The following is a 20,886-nucleotide window of genomic DNA, read 5'->3' as shown; positions in this document are numbered from 1 at the left end:
AGATATTAGTCTGTGCTTACAGCACATATTTCACACCCACAGTGCCTATCTATACACAGCCAGACTCTCTTAGGTATAATCAACAAAGAGAAAAAAAAAATAGATGTGCGGAGAATTATATCACGAGCGCTCATTTATATTTCATCCCTCTGGCAACCCTCTCTTCAAAAATATTTATGAAGTAATTAAAATAAAAGTTGAAAACTCTCTGAAGCTGAAGGTCCTGTGGTGGTAGTGGGGTGGATGGAAAGCAAAGCTCAGTTACGGCAAATCCACGCTTAGACCAATGCAGCCTTCAATACATCTTTTGAGGAGAGGAGCTGCAGTATCATGGAGGTAATGCATGATGAAAAAGATAAAAAAATAAAAATTAGCCCACGTTGTTTGTTTACAGCAGTACTAGATGCTCTGTAAAACAGCTTTTAGACAATTAAGGTAAATGGAGAGATACTGATACTGAACGTATTTGTAAACAATCACCTGATAACGTTTCCTTTATATTTAATCTTGCAACAACAAAAGTAGTGGAATTACACCATTATTAAAGTTTTTTACAGCTGTGTTAAGCTGCTTAACTGCGATCTTTCACCAACTTTATCCAAAGTGCTGTTGTTTACTAAATGTACGCACGTGTCAAACACTGGTCTGTGGTGTAACGGACTTGTCCTGTGCGTTGGATGTAAACCAACCAACCAGAAAATACGCGGCTGCAAAAACCATCCAGTGACTCTCTTTTCTTTACAATAACTTATTTCAACTAAACTGCAAACATGATTTAGTGCCTCATTTTTAGGACACATGGTTGCCTGTGACTGGGGACACACTACATGATCCCGCTCGACCAAACATTGAGCAAAAACCCCGCGACAGCCAATGGGACTGAGCTGCACAGGCAGTGTCACCAACACGATGTGGTTTGCTTGTAGGAGTCGCTTCCACCAGCCTACATTGAGTTAAGAAAACTTTATCTCCAGCTTGTGCACTTTAGTCACAGTTTCTTTTCTCTGCTTTTGGTCGTGAAACCCCAGATACCTGATACCACCAGGGTTCTTAAACATTTCTCATGTGTGTTCTTCAGACCGAAAAAAATATTTAAAATGGCTGTGTTCTCCAATGGTTTAAACATTTTTTGATCGTTCACTTTGTTAATAATGACTTGGTGTGCATGTTGCTGTAGCCTGTTTTTGGTTTTAGACCACTCTGAATGATTTGATGACTGACTTTACAGCCAGATCGATAAACCGTTGAGCATGAGCCATGATGGAACCGTTGCTGTTTAATTGCTTTCATTTTTTAACCCAACACAGCAGCAGGTACAGTGATCTGAAACGTGCAGGTCTTTGGACCTTTACAGTAAAAAGCACTGCTTCCCAGAACTTTCAGCACTTATTCAAAACAAACGATTAAAAAAAAAAAAAAAAAAAAAAAGAAAGAAAGAAAAAAAAAGAAAAAAGAAATCAGTTTTAAGTTTCTATGTTTCAGACTCTCCCACTTGGCACCGAGACAAGTATACAATCACTTTTAATTACTGACAGTTCAAAAAAAAGAGGAAATAGATAGGCTGACATTTTGGCAGGCAATCAAGCATAAAAAGACTAATGGCACCAATTACAAGTGATGTGGGGTGGGTTGATCAGTGTTTCTTATGCAAGGCTTGATTTTCAATTTTTTTCTTTTTCCAAATTGTGTTTTACAGTGAGCCACTGCCATGCGTGCCTTTTCAGTGATTGTGATTGTGAAGGGCTATTAGAGTGTACAAGAGTACAATCACATTAATTAGAACAGAAGTACTCCATGGGCGCAAATGTAATGAGCAGTTTTGCTTATAATTTGCCTGTATAGAGAGATTAGAGCGCAGAGTACTTAAAAGCTTTTGTCCAAAAAAAGTACTCAATACTCTGTACAGTCTCAATGCCCATGATGAGGCACAGTTGGCATAATATTGTGCATCGGAGAAATGGAGAATGCAAGATGGTGTCGAACTTTGAAACCTTTGACAATTCCCACGAATCCCTGATCCATTTGAACAGTAATCGGCTGACAAATGACTGCGTTCTTTTCAGACAATGTCCATTAGCAGACGCTGCCTTTTTAAATACCACGTGTCACTTCTGCGGTAATACCAATTTCATCCCAAAGTCATTAACAGCTCGGCATCAATCATATCTGCCCCCAAAGTGAGAGGTGTTACAATAATAATGGATGATCAGGTGTGCTGCTGCGCTGTTGCAAAGTACGCCGCCATAAATCCTCGATACACAAACCGTGATCTCAGACTGGCATAATATACATCATTTCCTTTCATGTACCTACTCGATGCACCCCATTTCCCTCCAAATGTCCTTGGTATGCTTCTCCCTTTTTACCCAACACCTATCGTTTCCTTTATTCTCGTCTTTATGCATCCTTGGTTCTGTGCGTTCTGAGGTGATTAAGCCGATAAATATTTTGCTTTATGTCTGTCGCTCCTGGCTTAGCTCGCCATTTCTGCTTGATGCTCCGATAAACACACTGCAATTGCATAATACCAATGGAACAATTGTTAATCACGTGAATACTAAACGTTTAATTGAGTAGGTATTCATGGAGGTAATCGTGGTTTCAGGCTTTGATTGTTTAACACCTAGAACCTGGAACATACACTAAAACCTCAACATTTAAAATTTAAGAAGTGGAATATACAGAAAACAGGACTCAGAGTGGAAGAGGACGTGCATGAACTTTATAATATTTTTACAGTCAACAGATTAACACATTAGCCAATGAACTAAACCTCTGTGCTTCTGATTTTTCTACAAAGGTGCATAAAAAAAACAAGTCCTTATTTACCACTGATGAAAAGTCCCTAACTACATTTTAATTTCATCACATTTTTAGTCAAGAGACCATTTCAGAATAGTCATTTAATAAAGAAAAAACATAATTAAATTGAATACATATATATGAATGCTCAATTGTGTTTTACATACCTGGGGGAGGAAAGTTTTAGAGCATTTATTTTAAGTCTGATTCCATTTCACCATGTGGAAGCAGTTTGTTTAGTTTGTCATGTTTTCAAAGAAAAACTACAGTCACTTTATTTTAAACATGAACTTTTGTGTAACAAAAGCTGCAACTTAAGTGATTCAGTGACTTTAATAAAACATTTGTTAGTTTGAGGAACAATTTCAGGGAGTCAAACTTTGTGACATTCTGCAGTAGACGGGTAGTGTATTTTATTTTTGGTTAATTTACATTAACACTGGAAAGTAAAGAAATATATATATATATATAACAAATGATTGGTTTTCGCTTTTCATCTGTACCCTAATGCAAATACCATTTCAACGCTGTACAAGGTTTAAGTCATGTTCATGTTTAAACAGTGGTGCTGAGTTTTCACACATTTGTATATTCCATCAGTATTTGTCCATCTTTGCGAAGGTCTGTAGTTGTAAGCAGCAGATAATAACGCAGATTGAATACGAGGTTTTAGAGAATCTCTTTGGCTGTGAAGCTTAACAAATGTAGGTATTTTACCAACTTGAAACCAGATCCAAAGTGGAACCATCTCTTTCTACCACACATGGGACCCTGCTTGTGCAAATCCACCTTTTACAATTAGAGGGTTCGCACACTGACTAATAAATCATTAGCTCGTACGTTAGTAAATCGGGCAACAACAACTCAATAACACATTATGGTTTCTCCTCTCACCAACAGGCTTTACCACACTACCTCAAAACTTCATAATGGTTGCCCTGATAGCAAACAGCAGGCAAAACAACTTTGTGAGTGCAATCCTTCTCTTCTCTATTACACATAACGTACAGTGAGACTGGAGCCAGTGCTCAGGCATGTTTCTAGTGTAATGGCTGAAGTACAGTAAGTGTCCTATGGCTATTGATCCAGGTTGGTAAGATCATGAGTGAATGCTGGGAAGCTGAGGGCGTGTCCATTCTGTCTGGGCTCCTGGATGTCCGGAGGTGGTCAGGGAGGCTACAGACAGCAGCAGACTGAGTGGAACCAGCCGTTCTACCAAGCGACCGATACAATGGCTTCTCATTTCACCGTAAACTAATGAATGTGGCTCGGCACGGCGTAACCGTACCCGCTGCTTCTGGTTTAAAAAGGCATAAAGGAACAAACTATTGAGCGCTCGAGTTTCACTGACAACTGGGGTCTTTTTGGTTATTTAGAGTTCAGTTTGGGATTTCACACCGACGTACCATTTGCAGAGTTCACTTCTGAAAGATGCATGAACTCCATTAAGTTTACATGACTATTGGAGTCCAGGCTCTGCTGAGACTTGGCCTTTGTGGCCCAGGATCACATCTATACAAATAATATATTGATGGCTAAGCTTTCTGCAAATTTCCCTTTTGCAGCAGTCACAATATAGGGCACAAGCTACTGCAGTGGTTCAAAACTACTGGACATCTGGTGGCCAAGGACTCTCTGGAGACTCTGGTAAAAGAGCAAATCATCTCATGTGATGTCAGTGGACCTGTCAAAGCAATCTGTTTTCACTGCCATGGTTCAGAGGCGAGAACACAGAATGTACACACACACACACACACACACACACACACACACACACACACACACACAAACAGCAAGGCTCATATGACTAGACTGCCAGTGTTGTGCTTTAGGCTATTCCACCTGTGCACCTACTTTTTTTTCCCTCCAGCTCTCTGTTTATCTTACTTGATTATCTCCCTTTATTCCTTTCCTCCATTTTTCTCTCCATTTTCTCTTTCCTTCTATCATTTTGAATTCTATCAGTGCCCTCTTTCCCTCGGCTTCATTAAGAGATCTGCATGTGTTGTTCATACTCGGCTGCATCCTGCTCCAGTGTCCTTGGAATCCAGAGTTGGAGGTAAGAGCGGGTTTTGTTGTATTCATGCACCCCTCGCTTCTCCCTGGGTAAAACTAGATGAAATGAGCTTCGTCTAACCTTGACGCTGCTCAAATCCCTCACTGCTCTTTTTCCTGCAGAAAAAATAAAAATAAAAATGGCCGACTCTGGCAGTCCAGTGTAAAGCTTTTGGAGTGAAGTGAAAGTCAGTAATTGGAGGCCCGGAGCAGGGAGGCTTCACCACATGTCAAGGAGAGTTAGAACTTCAGGTTATAAAAAGTTTTTTTTCCTTTTAATGGGGAGGGGGGATTCTTTTCAACATGGTGCATTAGCTATCCTCATTCTCTTTTTCTTTTCCCCCTTCCTTCTTATTTTAAAATACAACCGGACTCCATTTACAGATTGAATGACTGCCATACCAGCAATGGGGTGTCTGCTCTACCTTCATTACCAAGGCCAGTTTCTATTCATGCCCTAATAACAGGAACTTTTGCTTTCACAACAGGGGATGCAATTACTCTCTGTATTTCTTAATATTATTACCATCTGAGATGCACGTGTAGCTGTATTGTGGATGTCTGCGTTGAGGCTTTGAGACCCCGAGAGACCCAGAGTGTTAATGAGCAAGTTTAGGGCACGCCATGGCGTCTGAGCAGCGAAGCCATTTGGTTCTAAATGACATTTCCTTTGTGAGTACGAGCCCATATTAGTTCCTAATGCGGAGTGTCATCTGAGGCATCTACACTGTGTTCACAATGAAAGAAGAGTAAAAATCCAACTGTGGGAGATTTTTTACGGGTGACATTACCATACACCTTATACATTTATATGGAGAAGAAAAAAAACATTATTCACTTTGTCAGACACAAGTATTCACTATGTCTTCACCTTAATCTCATCTTTCAGGCACCGAGCCATAGATGGAGTCTCTGAGGAAGGAATCTCACTGACAGGAAATTATGAAAAAGAATTAATTTGACCTTCGCTTGCGGCAAGAAAAAGAGCGAGGGAGGGGGTAGAAGGGAGGGTGGGTAGCTGGAGCCAAGGGGGGTTTAAGGAGGAAGTGCTTCCACAGAGGGCAGGCTCCTGAGGAGAGAACTCCGATAATGAGAGCCTTAGCTCCCCGCACACTGGAGCAAAAGATCTGATTCAATGAAAAGCCCAAAGGAAGGACAAGGGTCGGCCTGATTCCCTTAAGTCTTCAGAGTGAACAGATTCAATAAAGACTTTGAGGTAAAGATACACGATGGCCAACAGGGCACACTGAAAGCGCGTGTGCCTTCCTGTGCTGCATGGTCAAAGTGACTGGACCCTGATAAGTAATTGTTTGAATTATACAGATTTTCACTGTTTAACCGTACTGGGGCCACTGATTAGGTTTCGTCAAGAACCAATTTGTGTTTTACATCCAATCTATCAGTCAACACATCAACGGCTCTGTGAGCAAAACGGTTTGAGCGAAAACAGCTGTCACATTTTGCTGGAACGCCTCCTTACATCAGATTTGATCAGATTGTTCACATTTCAGACTTTGACATTTTAGAAATGGTATAACCTCAACACGTCACTGGGTACCTAATGTTCAGCTTCACCACAAATCTCAGAAACATCACTGATCAGTTGGGAACCAAGAGGAACGTCCCAAGCCTATCCAGGCATATTTTAAACAATCTATATCAACTATCCGGTTCTTTTTTTCATTGAACTCTAACAAGTTTCCTCCATCTCCACTTGCTCCTGTTACAGGGTTGCTCTCCTTCACAGCCCGGCCCTGCAGTGCTGCATTCTGCCGCAGAGGAGAGTGAATATTAGATTAAATTAATCTGTGAGTAACTTTGTTGATTAAAGTGCTCTCTGTGGCCAGTGTCTGTACATAGCCAAAGATCGTGTGTAAGGAAGATTCTCGACTCTGTAACAATGCTGAACAATATAATGTGAACTCCCGTCCAACTGTAATACCAGAAAATACAGCAGAGTAACACATCTTCACGCTAGAGGCTTAGCTTTAGAAATTGCTTTCTCCCAGTTATTAGTTTTACTCATATATCAATAATTTAAGCTCACACACTCACAAACTTCAGATTAAAAAGAATACAGCTGTTATTTCAACATGCTGTATACATATTTAAAAAGCATTTTCTCTAATACACATGTGTGACACGTTAAAGGAAAAAAAAAAACAACATAAAGTGTGGCATTGGTTGCATCGCATTGGTTCTCCAAGTCTCTGAAGCTCCACAGTACTGGAGGGGTGGAACATCATCCTTCTAAAAGATATTACTTAATTTAATGTTTCATGATGGTGGTGGAAAGCAGACTTTGTATCCATATACAATAGCAGGAATTAAAAGGCTTAGATTGGGAATGCGGCCAAAATCTTGACTGGGATGTTCCTCGTTATGAATTTTGACACCCTGCAATTCTAACAGAATTATTTCTCAAATGTTTCGTGTGTGAAGCTACATATACAGAACAACTGCAATTATCCCCAAAACAAAAATGCATCCATATTTGAAGAAAGCAAGAGACTTGTACCTTTTAAAGACAAATGACTTTTCTATCAATGTCCCCTTCAAAGGTGCAAGTAAACTGGGCGGATTAAAAGCAAACCTGGTGTCTGCCAGTGCTGCTTGACCTGCCAACCCTCTGGTTATAAACTTGATTTCCAAGCCTGAAACACTAAGGCTTGATTACGCTAAAGTTTAGGCAATGAAGTGTTGTGTGTAAACACATGAAGTAGATATACAGTGAATCATCCGCAAAGAAAAGCTGTAAATTTGAAGGGAAACTAACTGAAACATTTTGTTTTTGCTTGTTGCAAATGTAGTTTGGGGAGTTAAAGTACTGCGACATCACCTCGATTGTCAAATTCAAGTGATTAGAATTTTTTAACCCTTTCAGTTGAACTTGCTCTTAAAGCCACTGCGTTATTAGACATCTGTAAATTAAATTTTCCTTTTCATTAAGAACAAATAAATACAGTTTAGGTATAAACAGACTGACCAACACATCCAGAGTACTGCTGATGTTCTCTCTTTGGGCCTGTTATGATGAAAGACTTATTGATTTTATCCCACAATCATCAGACTGTAAAATGGAGTGATAATGTTCTATCTGAGGAAACTATGAAACCCATGAGTGGACAATTCGAACCATTATTCTGATGTGCTTAGCTCAGTAAAGTGTCTCTTTTTATGTCAATGGCAAATGTTGAACTAGTTAAGAAGCAGGGGGGGGGGGAAATAACAGAGGCAGACATCCTGTTCAGTAAAGATCTCTGACTAAAGAGATTCCTCCATGAAGTCAAGAAGCCATGAAGCGGAGACAGATAATTCATTAAGCTGCCTGGAGCAAAGGAACCCAACTCTACTAAAGCACAACAGGAAAGCTTCATTCATTCACTGCCCTGGGGCCAAAGTTCTCGACAAAAAGCTGCTACTGAACCTTTTCACCCTGGGATCAAGAATTTTAGACTATTGTGTTTGAGATTCAGCATCAGAATGTCACTGCAGTGGTTTTCAATCAACATATTTGAACCCAAATAAGATGTACATGATGATACAAAAAAAACAAAAAAACAAAGCTTTTGCCTAATTTTCCATCACAGAGTAGCGACAGGTTACACACATTTAAATTCCAAACTACTTCTTTACCACGAACAAAGGACCAGAAAAAAAAAAAGAGAGACAGAATAATGGATTGTACAGTAGCAACCCAGCTTCTCGCCCAAAAATATTGAATGTTATAACAGACACTAATGCACAAACTAAAGCAAAGTGAAACTGTGTAGCACTGAGGTCTACGTTTCAAAGTGGTCCCAGTCTTCCCTTTTATAAGAGAGCCTGTTACAGCAAATGAAGCATAAACAGAGAGCTTGTGTCTACATTCACAGATTAGCACTATGTACTCAGAAAACCACTTTCATAGAGCTCTGTCAGCTGTGTAATTCAAGAGTGATGATTTCACAAACCAGTAATAGCATATTTACTGGAATAGGACTGTTATTGAAAACTCTGAAATGGTTCTACTGTAAGCATGAAATTGAATACAGAAGAAGAGGAAAATTAGATTTTTATATATATATATATATATTTTTTTTTTTTTTTAATAGGGCAGAAGCACGGTGACTTAACGGCTTCCAATCGTTGGAGTTAATTCAGGGAGATTCAGAGGTTTTACACACAACTATTTAATGCCTAAATGCTAATATCTAGGAAACAATGCCATTAATCATAACACCCTCACTTCCTATTTCCCATTGTCTCAGAGTCTAACTTTTTAAGCTGCCTGTGAAGACAAGTAAACACGAAGGACGGATGCTTTAGTTTTCAACCCTGCCCTCCACAATTTGTCTCAGGTGCGGAAAGATCTTTATTTGTTTCTATGGATACAAATATTAAGGCTAAATATATCCCGTGCAGCGAGCATGGCTGTGCCACACAAAGATTTTACATGGACTCACTAGAAGTGCAGAGCCAATTAAACTTCTATCATGTTTTAAATCACCTCATAAAACCTTTAATAAACCTCCTTCTTATATTTTCTTCTCATACTTTACTTGTTGTGTTCATGTTTAATTAAAGCAGTTTTTCCCCTGCTGATTTTATCATTTGTTTTTCCTTCCTTTTTTCCCCCCCTACTGAAATCACAGTAGAACAGCTGTGCTTGAATCACCAGAAATCCAGGCCTCGTTTTTTTTTTTTTTTTTTTTTTTAACTCACATGGTGGTTGTTAGATTTTTCCATACTCTTTTCAAATGAGAACCACACAAGCCCAAAAGCAGTTGTTCCTTGAAATTTTAATCTCAGATGAAGGAGGAAACTTTCATGATCATTTACAAATGGTTACGAAGCAAATTACGAGTCTACTTTCCTCAGAAATTGGAAAGTGGGTGACGGGAGGCTACTTTTCACTATTTGTACCTAACAAATATCTCTTTGATTTATATTTTTTATTTCATGTCAGAAAAACATGGCAGCGGTGACTGTTATGTACAGCTTGTTGGAACAAAGTCACTGGATTGAATAAGTGTGTCTGTTAAGTCAAAATAAATACTTCACGTTTTTTACTTAACTTTACAGCATGCTCTGCCACCCACTTAGAACAATTTAATTTTAAGAAAATGTTATTCATACTGTGGAGGTTTGCAACATACCTAGTGTAATAGAAGGTTAATTTAAGTAAGCATCACAAGAACATGTTGAGCACTTTCACATCACACATAAATCAGTTGTTGTTGTTGTGCAAATGATGAAAAAAGCTAAACGTTCATCACATTGTTATTAGTGGTAAAACTGATTCAAAAAAGTTGTTTTCAAATGATGAAAACAGAGCTATTCGCTCCCATCTTTCCAACATTAGAAATAAGGTGCCGCAATGAAGGACGTTTTTATCTTTCTTGTTCAAGCAGCATGTGGAAGTGAGAACGTAGGCAGGATTTGAACGTCTTTCGTGTCATAATATGTCGCTGGCATTATTATTATCCACAATACTGTCACATTCAACTTGCATGAATAAGTGCACCTCCACGAATTCCTTTGAGAGAAGATCATCCAAGTGTATGCTCTATTACCCCCATTTGGATAATTTTCATGTTTTACAAAAGCTTTTTGTAATATTTGAAGAGGGACATTCACAACAGCTTTAAACACAAGGTTCACACATGATCAGGTGACACATTATTTAAACGTCCGTGCCCATCACAGCCTTTACTTTTGGAGCTTTTTGCCCAGACAATTCTTCCCTTGAGAAAAATCCTCGTCAGTTTGATCTTCTTGTTGAGCCTTTGCTGTTCTTTTCATCGCTGACAAACCTTGATAACTTGAGTTTGCGGTAATCTCGCTAGCTTCGAAGCACTCTTTTGTTTAGGATTACCGTAAACCACGCGTCATGTTCATTCAGCATCACGGCTGCTCTGCGTTTCCCTCCTGTCCACACAGCACACCGCTCATACCGCTGCTCCCAGGTGTGCCCTGCCACCTGTCTGGGGGAACCACTACATGAATCCAAAGTGCCTCTATCGGGCCGTACCCAGGGCAGGGCCGAGCCCATTCTTGTTTGGGTATCACTTTCGATTTGGAGGGCCTCGGCTCATCTCCTTTGACTGTAAGCAATAAGTGATGAGCCTCCACTTTCCTCCATCCCCAAGGCAAAGAGAGAGAGGAGGGAAATCTAATTATTTCCCTCCCATGGCCTCGCAAGCCTTAAAGGTTAATCACTGCCCGTCTAGCTAATTCTGTCTGGGTACACTGCAGTAATTACAACACCTCGCTCTGTCTCTCTGGCTGCTCCCTCCTTCTCTATTGTGTACCTTGCTCCAGCACTATCTCCTGCACCCTCTCTCTTATAGATGGTGGATCTCTCTCTCTCTCTCTCTCTCTCTCTCTCTCTTTCTCTCTGTATGCTCCTAATTCATTATAAAATAGTGGCCCTCTCTATTTAACATAGACATATAAACCACAATTATAAAATAGCTCCTGGACCTTTAATCTAACTGCAGACAGCAACAGGCTCCTATGTGAAACAGGCTTATACTGTATAACAAAATGTATATTTTTATATTTATATTTTCCAAACCCAATGGTCGAGCTACGTTTAAGGCTTCATTTGATTTATTTTGTCGGATTTTTTCAAGTCTTGTCGCAGTGTGCAGATACTTTAAATCTGTTTCATACATATTTAGAGTTGGATTGGGCTTTCGAGAGATCTCGGAGGAAGGAGGGTTTCCTTTTCTCACCTTCTCTCTTTCTCACACTCCTCTCTCCCTTTCCTCCATCCTCTCACCACCTCTCTCTCCTTTTCTTTCTCGTCTACCTTCCTGTCACCTCTCCCCACTCCTCTCACCATTCCTCCTCTTTCTTTCTATCTCTTCATCATCTCATCACCGCCGCCCTCTCACTTCATTTCTCTCTATCGCTCTCTTTTTCGCTGGCTCGGCTTCCGACCACTTACAGCTGTATTTCCCTCTAGCAACAGCTCAAGGAAGCGCGCCCCGGGCCTAGAAATACTCCCCTATTTCTTCTCTTTCCAGTTTCTCGCTGCTTGCCAAAATTTCTCTAGAAGCGACAGCTTAGGGGACTTAAAATAGTTATTTTTCCTTCCTTTTCTCATGCTTCCACTTTCTCCCTCTATCTCATGTGTTTATTCAGTGATACTGCAGCTAGTAAATAATAGAAAGGAAAACATTGCCTATTCTAAGACATACAATTACCAACATGAATTATTTTTTAAAGATCTTTTTAGAATGTGTTAAAAATAACAATTCCTGCTTGTTATGCCTTAGAAAAGCCCATCGTCACTCATGCTAATTTTGTTGTTACTGCCTTGATGATGTGATGATGTCAGACGAGCACAGTGTAAAACCCATTCTATTTGCTCAATATTTGTTATGATCCCTACTGGATGTTCTCGCCATCATAGCAATGTTCACATTCTTAACAAGATGAGCAGGGGAGGCTGAGAATAGTCACTCAGCCAAACTCTTTCCCTTGAACTCTCCATTTTCTTCTTGCTTGGGGATGGAGGAAGCCTTATTGGACTCCAAATATTTTATAAGAATTTCATGAAGTGACAAAGATCCTTTGAATTTCTTTCTCAGTCCCTGTAGCAAAGCCCTGAGAGTTTGTGGGCAGACGGGCGCTGACGGTGGTGGTGGTGGTGGTGGAAATGCGGAGTGCAGCTGGTAGCGGTGATGGAGGAAGGCAGCTGTTAGATTTGCTGAGGAAGAGACGAGGGAAGCTGAGAATCGCGGCGTGAGAAGGAGAATGTGAGGAGAGGATGGAAAACAACAGCGGCCGGCTGTTGTTATGAAACATGCCACAGTGGATGCACTGGGCAGTGAGAGGTGCAGTTTGTTGAAGCAGAGAAATGAAAAACTGCAGGGCGCCACAGTGTGCACTGAAAAAGTTATTAAAGGAAGGATGAGGCTTGATGGTGTCTCTTGTAACACATGTGTGTATGTGCTAAAAAATAAAGTCTATAAATTACATACAGTAATGTAAATAGTGGAAAAATGAATGTTGTAAACCATATTACTCTTCTGATTGGTAAACAGTCAAAATAGCGGCAAAAGTGTTACATAATGTTTCATTGTTCATGACTTAATTGTATCTTGTGTCAACATATTGTCATAATTTGGATTTACAATGTATGTACTATTAATAAGCAAATATTTCATATTTGCTTTGCTTATTAAAATATTTCATTATTTATTTTATTAAAAAGATTTTTTTTAATACAGTCATAATATTTGATACTTCCAACTTCCAATTGGTTTATAATTGTTATTATTTTATAGTTCTGTTGGGTTTCAAATAACAGCAGCACCCTCTGTCATTTCTGTATGTCCGAGCATTGACCAGAGTGAATTTGAATGATTGTTCATTTCACATTAAATCAGTATAATTTGTAACAGAATTTCTGCTGGCTATTACATTTCTTAATATTGTACATTGATGTCAGGGAACACTTAATTTTTTTCATTACAGACCTCTCTCCTTAGCTTGGTACTGTTAATCTCTGCTTACAATTAGACTTACTGCGTTCCCTGGTTTTACATGTTATTAGTCAAAACACTGTTTGCAAAATTATGAAGGCATTTGTTCTGTCAGCACACTAGCAGTGATCATCCTCCGGCTTGCGTCGGAGTGAAATATAGCCCACACACATTTTTTAAGATAAGTGCATTACATACAATACTACAAAATCAGTGCAGGTAAGTAAAGTTGTCAGTCTTAGGTTTTAGATATACTTGTTGTTTAATATGGTGTACACATTGACTATGACAGGGCCTGACTGACAATGGCCAACCACCAAGGGCAACCTGGACAAAAATGGGAGGGTTGCGGCAGGAAGTGCATCCGGCGTAAAAACACAAGCCAAATCAACGTGGCGACCCCTGAAGGGACGAGCTGAAAGGCGTTGAGCCGTTGACTTTGACTGCATTGTAAACGGAAGCCAATGAAAGACTTGGAAGAGGTTAACGTTGAGATCATGCCAGAGAAAACGGCAATGCTCAACACGCTTTACCCCTAAACCTTCCACCTATTATCACTGTGATTTGAAGCTGATCGTCTGATACTGCCCCACCAACCTACTCAATACCAGACTACATGAGGACACCTTTTTGTGAATGCGTAGTTAAAAAGCCAGTATAGCTGCGGCTTTTAAGGGAAGACTCGATAGATCACTGAGAAGTCACCGCATTTTCTAATCCGACCATGATCACATGACATCCAAAGAGGCCACAAGACACTGTAGATGCTTGACTGTCGTAGTTGCATAATCAGTTTCTCATTTCCTACATGCACTGATTGCCATGACCATAGATGCCATGTGCATGAATACTGCATAGTATAGAATATTTATCAAAATATGAAATGTCAGTCATTGGATTGTGTGATTCTAAGAATAATATTGACATGACAGAGACCAAAACCCTTCACACTGCCTGTATTGATATTCAGCTGGCGCTTATTCAAGGCGCCTGTGTCAATTTACACTGAGGTAAAAAAACCATTTTTACGCTGAAAACGACACCCCATTGTTAGTGGAGTGAGGTTTAACATGGCATATAACACGCACATCGGAAATACATCCCCCTTCAAAACAGTAACGGTGGTTTAACCCGGGATGTGCTTTTGGAAGCTTGGAATTTGCAGCGTGTAAGGGGCTCTACATACAGTATGTGCTGCATGTTTTCAAGCTTGAACAATGCATACACGGTAGGTGATTACAAGTAGAGTGAAATGTTGGGAGTATAGGCACAACGACATTTTGATGGTGAAAAAACAAATGTGCTGCAAAGTCTACCTTGTGTGAGAAGTTGAAGGGTCCTGACTTCTTCTCGGACACGAAGCTGCAGGACCTGCTGCAGGATGTGCTGCCTCTGGGCATCGTGCATGATGCCCATTCTTTCTAGCTTCCTGTCCGTCAATCTCATCAGAGCCCGCCCTACACAGGAAACAAAAAAGGGCTGAAGGTTAAGGGAGAGAATTTCAGGATGCTGGAGACAATCTAAAGAGAATATAAAGAAGGAGTTTATGTACATCAGCAGAACAACACAGTGAGGAGAGCACATGAAATATAATCAGAAGATTATAGCTGTGCAAGTTGTGTTCTGTAGGTTGATTAGCAGAGAGCTTTTTAAAGGTTGCAACATTGTTTTCTGACATTAACACAAAAACACACTATTTTAAGAGTTTTCCCTCATTATGTGACTGTCAATTAGTTCTGAATTTGCCATTATGCCCAGAAGATCCCTCGGCATAGCACATGTTTTACATAACTATCAGTGTTATATATCCCTTGAGCAAAAATCCCTCACAGCTCTTTCCCTAATTGCAAATACTTGTATAAAATCCATAATTTAATCACCCAATCAGTTTCTATGAAAGGGATTTGGGCTGCTGATAAAACACAAGTGGAGCATGGTCTAATTATTAATGCTTGTTATGAGTGCCTTTGTAACGCGGGATGGTAAGCAGATAGGATGATCATTCAGGGTAATTACTAGGCATTAGGTTGGAGCCCAGCAGCTTCCTTTGCTCCTTTGCCCTGATGCCTAGTTGGGCAAACTGGCTCTGATTGGTTGTGAGCTGAAGTAAAGACCATGGCGATTATCCCCTTATATGCGACTGTCAACAGTGAGATCATTAACGTCAAAAAATCGGAAGCTTGAGTCATGCCGGTAAGCCAAGCTTGCAACTGGATTTGCATTTTTAAATTGGTGCTATTGCAATTAGTCATTTTTAAAAAGAAGCACGATAGAGGCAGACTTGATAGTTTGTCTCCTGATTTGTTTGGGCGATCTACTGTAGACGGTTATGACACATCTAGTCCCATGGTACCACAGGGCGAAAGGGAGTTGTTGGAAAAGCTGTGCACCCTTATGCGTTAGTGGTATAACGCTGAGGACATGTTAGGCCAATTTTCTCCATAGTTAAGATGCTTCAATGTAAAATGGTGCTGAAAGCAGCCATCACATAAATACCGGGAGCTAAGTAGAGTCAAAAACACGCACAAGTGAGTGGAGCATATTTACCAGGAAGATGGAAAAACAAAGATTAGTGAGGTGGAAAGAGAGAGTCGACCAATAAATCAAGGGCGGGACGGAAGGGCGGAAACATTGGGACGCACAAACTGGCAGAAGAAAACTGTTATGAATCCATACTGAGCAGCCATAGTGTTGCCAGAGATAAAATATATCAGCACAGCAACTTTATCTCTGTTTGTCCCAAATAATGGATGAAACAAGAGATATTAATGCAATGTAACCAGAAGATATTTTTATATTAGGAAATAAAAAATTACATGTTGCTATGGAAACTGTGTGTTTCCTTTGACGCTTGTGTTTTGATACGGAATTACAGTAAAAACATATTTTTCAAAAAACCATTTCCTTTTTTTTTTTTGCTCTTTCTCACTTATTAAAATCCAATTTATAGGCAAACATCTTTCAACTGTGTCCCTTTAATGTCCAGCCACCAAAAACCAGATGGCAATGAAGTGCTGATGGTGGTAGGGCATCGTCATCTGTCATCAGCCAACCAGGACCCAAACACAGGACATTAGGCTTAATGGGATCAACCAGTTGTGATTTAAAATTAGTCATTAAAAACATTTAGCACCAATGTTACACATTTCAGTAAATCAGCACTGTTATTTTTTTAACAAGTCTATAAGTGTATTAATGTGGGTAGGTGGCGTATTGCAGATGCCACTGACTGTGAACCAAGTGCCAGTTCTCGGAGGTGGGTGCCAACGCGTCGCTCCTTCCGGTAGGCAAGGCAGCATCAGCAGGGTGGAACAACTTCTGTAAGGAGTCCAAGCTTTCACTCTATTGCCCTGCTGTTCTGAGTCATTGGCTTTGACAATCCCACCAAGCCTCAGCTGGGAATTTTTCAAACCACAATTAATACACTGAGCGGTGTAGCACAGCTACAGGAGGAGGGGCAGCAGCAGGAGGAGGAGGACAGGACAGAAGAGGAAATTGGTCAAGAGGAAATAAAGGAGGGAGGGATGCTTGTTGAATGTCTGGAAATGAGAAAAATATTGAATTGGGGTTGAAAGGCAAGTATAAAGCACGGCTGTACTGTGCAGTAAGTGGAACAAAACTCATATCAGCTTGTTGTATTGTTACTAATTCTTTGCAGGTACAACGTCTGTGCTATAACACAGCGTGGCATTGGTTCATTTGGCAGGTCAACACATAAAGATGACGGACTAACAAAGACAAGGCAGAAAATCATTACAGTTTGACCCAAAACTCTACACACTTGCACTTTTACACTGTTGTCTCCTCCTTGCGTATCAGAAAGACTTTAATGCAGGTGTCTGAACAGATCTACAGTAAAAATCACTGGCTCAGTGTTTATTTACTCTCTGCATTTTTACTTGTGTTACAGATTCTTTCACAGCAAAGTACTGGACAGTTTTAAAATGCCTCGATCTTTCTCATTTTTCAGCTCATCCCATGTCAAGTGTAAGCAAATGTCATGAAACATTTACAGAATCCTACATGTAAACAGCTGAAATAGGGCTAGTGAATCCAAACCTGCAGGAACATGAGCTGCAACTAAATATACTCACCATTTTTCATGATTCTTTCTCCATCTCCGATTGATTATGATTTGCATAAATCTATAATTTAGTAGACAAAAGCTATATTGTAATGGAACTAAAAAAACAAAAACAAAAAAAAAGGGATTAGCCCTACTATATTTTTACACACGTACCTAATATGGACACACATGTTATACACTCATACTTTGCAGAAACAGACTGCTGTGACACAAACACATTGTCCCTGGGAATTAGATTAATGAGTGGTGGGTGAGCAGCAGCAGTGTTGGGCTGAAGCACAATAATCTGGTGCTATAGCCTGGCACAGTCAACCATGGCTTTGATGAATGGGAGCTTAAAGTGCATCGGCACACACGCACAAAAAGGAAAAACACACTCACACACACACACACACACACACACACACACCGGAACACACATATCAGACATAAAACACACACGCCCTACAGGAGTCCACTTCATTTTGCAGGGAGAGCTGAAAGGCTGTCCTAATAATGGCCGTGTGGGGGGGCAGCTATGGGCAGGACACGAATACAAAGGCAGCAAATTAACCCTCCTCTACTTTCAACCTTTAACTCAAAACTAGCTATGCATTCTATAATGTTTTCTATGAGTCCTTCTCCTCAGGTAAATCTTCCAAGTCTCAAATCTCCCACGCAGCTGCATGTCCATATGTGTGTCCTCTGGGGACGAACGTCACTGTGCCGCATCTGGCGAACTACACTCCACATCCGCACTCCACTCTGTCAAGCAAAGAAGAACATGTGATGCGTGCACTGAGAACTGGAGTTTAAGTGTGATAGTGATAGCATCGCCCTCAGGAATAAAAATTCAACGACTGCAGCTGATGGCAACAACTGACTGGCAGCAGTGGGCATATCCTTCACTTCACTGGTATCCACTGTGATGTGGCACAGCTTGAAGTCCTTAAAGTAAATGGTGACTGATTGTCTCAGTCAGCGAGCTGCGTGCAGACCTGTAGCTAAAGGGCTACTGCAGCCACAGAACACCTGCGATCCAATGCTGATGTTATTCCTGGACGAGAGGAGGCCAGATATGATCCTAGAGGGAACAGACTTCAGTCTAAGCAAGCGAAGGAGAGAGACAAATGAACACACACACACACACACACAGATAATAAGCCACCTCAAACCTCCACTCGTCACAGCAGCAGTAGCCACATGCTGATTTCACCCCTACTGATGTTTTTTCAGTTTGCTGATCATTAAGCTGCACCTCTGGTGGTTAGCCACAGCTAACAACCCAGAGCAGCTCACTGGGACTCTACAGCTGCAGAAATCAGTACTGAAATCAATGTTAGGACAACTAGTTACCTCCACAATAAACCCAAGTTAAACTATTATTTCTATGGTCACTAAGGAAAGACAATTGAGTGTGATGCAAACATCCTGTCATGGATGGATGACTAGTCCACATATGGGTGATATGATTTTGTCATTGTTAATTCTGTGTGAATGATGGGTTTCTCTACTGCAGCACTGCTGTGTTCCACTGGAACTATACTCTACTTTTTCCACATTTTGTTTTGTTACAGCCTCATTCTAAAATGGATCACATTCATTTTTTTCCTCAAAATTCTACAAACATTACCCCATTATGACAGTGGGAAAGAAGTTTGTTTGAAATGTTTGCAAATTTATTATAATTAAAAAAATGAAGGAAAAAAAAAATCACATGTACATAAGTATTCATGTCCTTTGCCATGACGTACATACACCTGTCTATATAAGGTCCCACAGTTAAATGTGCATATCACAGCACAAACCAAGCCATGAAGTCCAAGGAATTCTCTGTAGACCTCAGAGACAGGATTGTCTCGAGGCACAGATCTGGGGAAGGGTACAGAAACATTTCTGCAGCATTAAAGGTCAATGAGCACAGTGGCCTCCATCATCCGCAAATGGAAGAAGTTTGGAACCACCGGGACCCTTCTTAGAGCCGGCCGGCCGGCAAAACTGAGCGATTGAGAGAGAAGGGACTTAGTCAGGGAGGTGGTCTGATGAAACAAAGATTGAACTCTTTGGCCTGAATGCCAAGTGCCATGTCTGGAGGAACCCAGGCACTGCTCACCACCTGGCCAATACCATCCCTACAGTAAAGCTTGGTGGTGGCAGCATCATACTGTGGAGATGTTTTTCAGCAGCAGGAACTGGGAGACAAGTTAGGAACAAAGGAAAGCTAAATGCAGCAATGTACAGAGACATCCAGGATGTTCATACTCATGGTCATACTCATACTTGAGGCTGTAATTGATGCTAAACGTGCTTCCACGAAGTATTAAGCAAAGGCTGTGAATACTTAAGTACATGTGAATTTTTTTTTTTTATACACTTGCAAAGAATCCAAACAAACTTATTTCACATTGTCATTTATATGTTATTGTTTGTAGATTGTAACATACCAACATGTGGAAAAAGTTAAGCGCTGGATGTACTGTACACTATAATTGTATTTTTCTGTCTATTTTCTGCATTATTCACTACCACCTATACCTAGTAGGCTGCAGCTGTGGCCTCAAAGCCATTTAAAAACCCTATAAAATGAATATTCACAAGCACAAGTAGCATGTTCTTCTTTGGCTGAGTTACAGAAAGAAACTATGTTTGACAGCCTCTGTTTCAAATCGACATCAAAAGCGTAGTAGTTGGGTTTTAAACCACGATTTCAACCTACTGCTTTGCTCATTGCAAACTGTGACAGCAGAAATTAAACACAATCAGCATAGTCTGGCAGATCGAAGCGTTTCTTCATTCTTTATGTGATTACGAAGGCAGGCACTAGTTGTATAATGGGGAATTGCAAAGATGATATAGATTATTTATTTGTTCATTATTACCATCACTATGGATGTAAAGTATAACATCTTTATGTAAGTGCTCTACTGCATTCACTCATAATCTCTGAGGATTAATTTCCAGACTCTCGATATGGAAAAACAAAGCTGACATCCATTCAAAACATGCAATTTGGTGGAACAGTAATTAATTTTATATTGCACGTTGCTATATAATCACCTTGCCAATGGCATCATTAAACATGATTCCTTCTGTCTGTGGATCAAATTGTCCCCAAAGCAGCTCGTCAGCACTGAGTTGTTAAAATTTCCCTTCTGGAAATTAGACAAAACAGTGGCCACCAGTGTAGCTGTTTTGTGGCTTGAGAGTTGATTTGCAGCCATGTTAGTCCCTTTGATTCGTTTACAGCATTGCCGTTCATCTATTACACAGCAGTAGCTTTGCATATCAGCCGTTTGTGGTGCCTGTGGAATTCATTGTTCCATCATTCGAGTGCTGCTCAGGCCTTTAAGATAGTCGCGTTTCATCCTTTTCTCCGGCTCATCAAATATACATTTTGTAGCCTGTGTGGGACCTTTCAGTGGATGTGAAGATCGCGGCTAGAGCTGCACCGGCTGCTGTTATTTTTAAAGGCAAACCGAGGGGGTC

General features: G+C 40.4%; 1 protein-coding gene across 2 annotated transcripts in view; it reads right to left on the bottom strand.

The window, feature by feature from the left end:
* samd12 (sterile alpha motif domain containing 12) overlaps nt 1-20,886 on the bottom strand; it is a 96,230-nt gene that overhangs the window by 46,047 nt on the left and 29,297 nt on the right. For both annotated transcript variants that reach the window (XM_067496544.1, XM_067496545.1), the window contains exon 4: nt 14,651-14,791. In XM_067496544.1, the coding sequence (XP_067352645.1) occupies nt 14,651-14,791 (141 nt within the window). The remainder of the gene's footprint in view (nt 1-14,650; nt 14,792-20,886) is intronic.

This window comes from Channa argus, chromosome 1 (assembly GCF_033026475.1).
Source record: "Channa argus isolate prfri chromosome 1, Channa argus male v1.0, whole genome shotgun sequence".
Taxonomy (NCBI): Eukaryota; Metazoa; Chordata; class Actinopteri; order Anabantiformes; family Channidae; genus Channa; species Channa argus.
The sequence above is the reverse complement of the archived record's forward strand: the minus strand, read 5'-3'. Positions and strand labels throughout refer to the sequence as shown.